This window comes from Oncorhynchus keta, chromosome 19 (assembly GCF_023373465.1).
Source record: "Oncorhynchus keta strain PuntledgeMale-10-30-2019 chromosome 19, Oket_V2, whole genome shotgun sequence".
Taxonomy (NCBI): domain Eukaryota; kingdom Metazoa; phylum Chordata; class Actinopteri; order Salmoniformes; family Salmonidae; genus Oncorhynchus; species Oncorhynchus keta.
This window is the reverse complement of record NC_068439.1, coordinates 73405748-73409979: the sequence shown is the minus strand read 5'-3', so window position 1 is coordinate 73409979 and position 4232 is coordinate 73405748. Positions and strand designations below refer to the sequence as shown.

Below are 4232 nucleotides of genomic sequence, written 5' to 3'. Positions count from 1 at the left end.
ACAGACTTTGTCTTTTGACAAATAGGGCTATCTTCTATATATCACCCCTACCTTGTCACAACACAACTGATTGGCTCAAACGCATTAAGGAAAGAAATTCCACAAATTAACTTTTAACAAGGCACACCTGTTAATTGAAATGCATTCCAGGTGACGACCTCATGACTTTGAAGAATCTCAAATATAAAATATATTTAGATTTTTTTAACACTTTTTTGGTTACGACATGATTGCATGTGTCATTTCATAGTTTTGATGTCTTCTGTTTTATTCTACAATGTAGAAAATAGTAAAAATAAAGAAAAACCCTTGAATTAGTAACTACTGTACGTAGTTTTTAAAGATGTGAATCAAAATGTCTTATAGTTCTCAAAAACTAGATTACTGAGAATTAAACAGCTGAAAATAGGTCACACCCATCACCTGTGTGTTGATTCAAAGGCTATTTTAACATGGTACTGTAAAGGTAGAGCACCAAAAACATCAATAAAACACCGGGTTTGATGAGACACTGACATATCTTGTTAATTAACTGAGCGCCTTCTCAAACATTCACTGTGCAACTCATTTGTTGCTTTAAATTGAACTCCTTTCACCTTCCTCTAACCTGGCTGGGCATCTAAGAAGTGTGCTACAAAAGTCCCCCTCATGTTTTTCATGCGTCATTTTTTTCATCCCTCCTCCACTGCACTGGTTTTTAGACAAAGTAGCTTAAAAATGACAGCGTAATATCCTGACAGTTCTCTTGATAGAAACATCGCAAAATAATCCATTTTAGAAACACACACTTGCTCTTATTTCCCTGGTTTAAACCAATAATGGAGTCAGAGAATAGAAGGGGACAGAATTGTGTCATTATTGTCCGAAACCACTAAGCTGACCACCGTCACATTTAGCAGGCCTACCAGTGCTTCCAGTCAATTGTGTGTGGTTGGGTTGTGATGGAAAGCAGTCTCCCAGTCTACCTGTTCGCCCAGTCCCCCCATATTACAACAGTGCCTTTGTGTTCTGTCCTCATGTCATCCGCTTGTGCTGTAATACTAATTTCCAATATATATTTACTGTATTATTTATTATAATAGCTGTTAAAATAGCTTTCCATACCACCTAACCCATTTCTGCATCAGAGGTAGTTTGTGTTGTCCTGAATTGTGATGCTATTTATCCAAAACAAGGCTGTGAGAGTGTGAAAAATGTGCAGGCTGTGGGTTAACTGCTGCTATCAACAAGCTATAGCTGCATTACATAAGTGGATTGCCTTGTGACCCTGAACAACACCAGACCCATAAGTCAGGTGTGAGAGATCCTTTAAACATTTTAATGTCCCTGTAATGGTGACCTTAAAATTCCTGACTTGAGTTAATTATTTATACGATGATCCACTATGAAATTTCCCATGTGGGACAGATAATTATGCACAAAGTCAAATAATTAGGTTTTCCCATGTGCATTTACAGTTTACATCCACAGCAGCAGGCCATACAAATACAATTCCATTGGCAGTAGGCTATACACATTCTAATCATATCTTTATTATTTAAAAACATAAAACAATATAAACTGACAAACTTGAAACTAAGACAAAATATTGCACTATGGGGATCTTTTTTGAACCTCCACCATATACAGTATGTGAAATAATAGCATTCATGCTTTACACAGTGCTGCAGTGCTATCCCTGTCATGTTAATGCAATGATGCACACGGCAGGATGAACAGCCTTTTAAAAACATTAGGAGAGCAACAACAAACATAACAAACAAACCAAACATGGAAATGTTCCTTACAAGACAGAATGTTGAATAAATTAATTTTGAATTTATTCTACCGGTTGACTGTGTGGTTGGTCCTTCAGCTGCTTGGAATTTGAGGCAAATAGATATACTTTTTAGAGTGCTGATACTGAAGTTGAAATTTCTATCACATGTACAAAACCATGTAAACACCAGTTATCATGCATACATCACGTGCATGTACTTCGGTCTTGTGCACATGCCTTTGTTCATGAGCAAACATATTGATTGCCACACACAGACCTGCGTTTTGAAGTTGGTTTAATAATAAGTCCCTGTGGATATTTTGTCTCAAATGTCGACCAGCTAAAGGACCAACACCACGCACAATCGGCAGATTAAGTTGAAATATAAAATGTACTCAACATTCGTGACAGACAAGGGAAGTGTAGGTTTTTGTCCATGTAAATGTGCGTGGAGTTTAAGGCATCACCACGTTTCGTGACTAACTGGTTGCATGTCAACAAGGCTTGGCACCCGACACTCAAGTAAGCTCCTTGGAACAATATCCTCAAAGGCTACAGCATCATTTCAGGCAGCATCCGGAATGCTTAGCAAATGAATTTATTCAGTAAATTAGAATCGCATGGAGTGTCAGTTGTTGGCTACTTGTATTAGAGTATGTATTCGCGTCAATTGAGGGATCAGGTAAATAGATCAAGATGATCCACAATCTGAGGATTATTACATTTCTCATGGCTACCGGCTCAAAAGAAAGTCTTTAGCCTAATGGGAGACAGACTTGGTCATGCATCTTTTCAAGCACAATGACAACAGGTCTTGGTGGTGTTGGCAGCCGTACATTAACGTAAGATACATTATTGCTCACGTTAGCTGTTCATTCACAACAACAGACAGCAGTTCACACAACCGCTGGAGGGTTTTGATCTCTTCTGTAAAGAGGCACGTGTAGCAGTGTCGAACACCTCCCGAATACCATCCTTCGTTTTAGCAGAACACTCCAAATAGTCATATGCACCAATGCGCATGGCCATGGCGCGCCCGTCCTCTGTTTTCACTGGTTCCTGTTTCATTCTGGACAGCTCGCTCCTAACATTCTCGTCGTTGCGCAAGTCTCTTTTGTTGGCAACTAAAATAATGGGCACGTTGGGACAAAAGTGCTTTACCTCTGGCACCCATTTCTCGGGGATGTTTTCGAGGGAGTCCGGGCTGTCCACGGAAAAGCACATCAGGATGACATCAGTGTCCGGATAGGATAGCGGGCGAAGGCGATCGTAGTCCTCTTGTCCAGCCGTGTCCCACAGTGCTAGTTGGACTTGCTTGGTGTCCACTTCAATGTCGGCCACATAGTTGTCAAATACAGTTGGCACATAGACCTCAGGAAACTCGTCTTTGCTGAACACAATCAGCAAGCAGGTCTTTCCACAGGCGCCGTCGCCGACTACGACCAGCTTTTTTCGTATCTCTGCCATTTGCTTCTCTTAACCGATACTTTCCCTTGATCCTAACTGTTAAACAAATATGACGTATAAACTGTATGTGTTAGCTAAGAAGTCAAATTATGGTACGAGCCTGGTTAAACTTCCCTGAACGTAGCCGTCTGCGTTTCTCCGCTGGATTCGATATTTCTCAACTATTTGCTCCCTGTCCAGCCACTGAAGCGCTTCCTTTATAAAGAGCATGGGTGCTTTCCTAATATAGCAATCCAATCGGAAGTAGGGCGGGTGAGATCATTATTTCGAAAGAAGGAGGTGATTGGATCCCAGACCTGCTTTTTCGGTAGAGGAGGGTCGTACCACGAGGATCATGTCTCGCCCAGACACTGACCTGGGATCAGCTCTATAAAATCAGAGCTCAACTAATTTGGCAATATGATTTTGGGATATGTCATACACCATAAAAAATGTTTCAATAAATGTTTCATAATTCATAATCACATAATTTAATTTATGAAAAATCATTTGACATGGACACATGGCACTAGTTTATCCTTCTGTCAAACACACAGGTACTGTCCTAAACTGTAGACTACAATAGGCTATAGTACCGTGGGCAGAAAAGGCTTCGACCATACTGATACTAAAATATTTTAACTGGCCATCAACTCCCAAGATAACAATTCCATAGGCCACGTTTTTTTTGTTCAGGGCCTTAGCACAGGCAGATCTATGCTCCTCACAACCCCCCTCTCTCATTTACATAGAGATAGAAGCATAGGAACGTGTGTCTTCGTCGATTTTAGTTACACCTATAGAATTATAACAATCATTGTTATATTCATTAACCACCATGAAAAATATTGATCCGTATTTACTGAAACGACTCCCTAGAATACTTTTATTGATACGGATAAATCATGCATATGCTACCACATGTCAACAATTGAGAATTTGAGTGGGTATTATTTTATATTGTATTATAATTGCAAATAGCGGGTTTAATTGACGTACTATGCGCGGGTCTAATTAACGTACAATA

The 4232-nt window shown here is 39.8% G+C and overlaps 1 protein-coding gene across 1 annotated transcript; it reads right to left on the bottom strand.

The window, feature by feature from the left end:
• Positions 1-1512: 1512 nt before the first annotated feature.
• LOC118398842 (rho-related GTP-binding protein RhoB-like) lies at positions 1513-3429 on the bottom strand. The gene has a single exon (XM_035794606.2). It carries the CDS (start codon positions 3224-3226, stop codon positions 2636-2638), a length of 591 nt encoding a protein of 196 aa, XP_035650499.1. The 5' UTR covers positions 3227-3429; the 3' UTR covers positions 1513-2635.
• Positions 3430-4232: the final 803 nt, after the last annotated feature.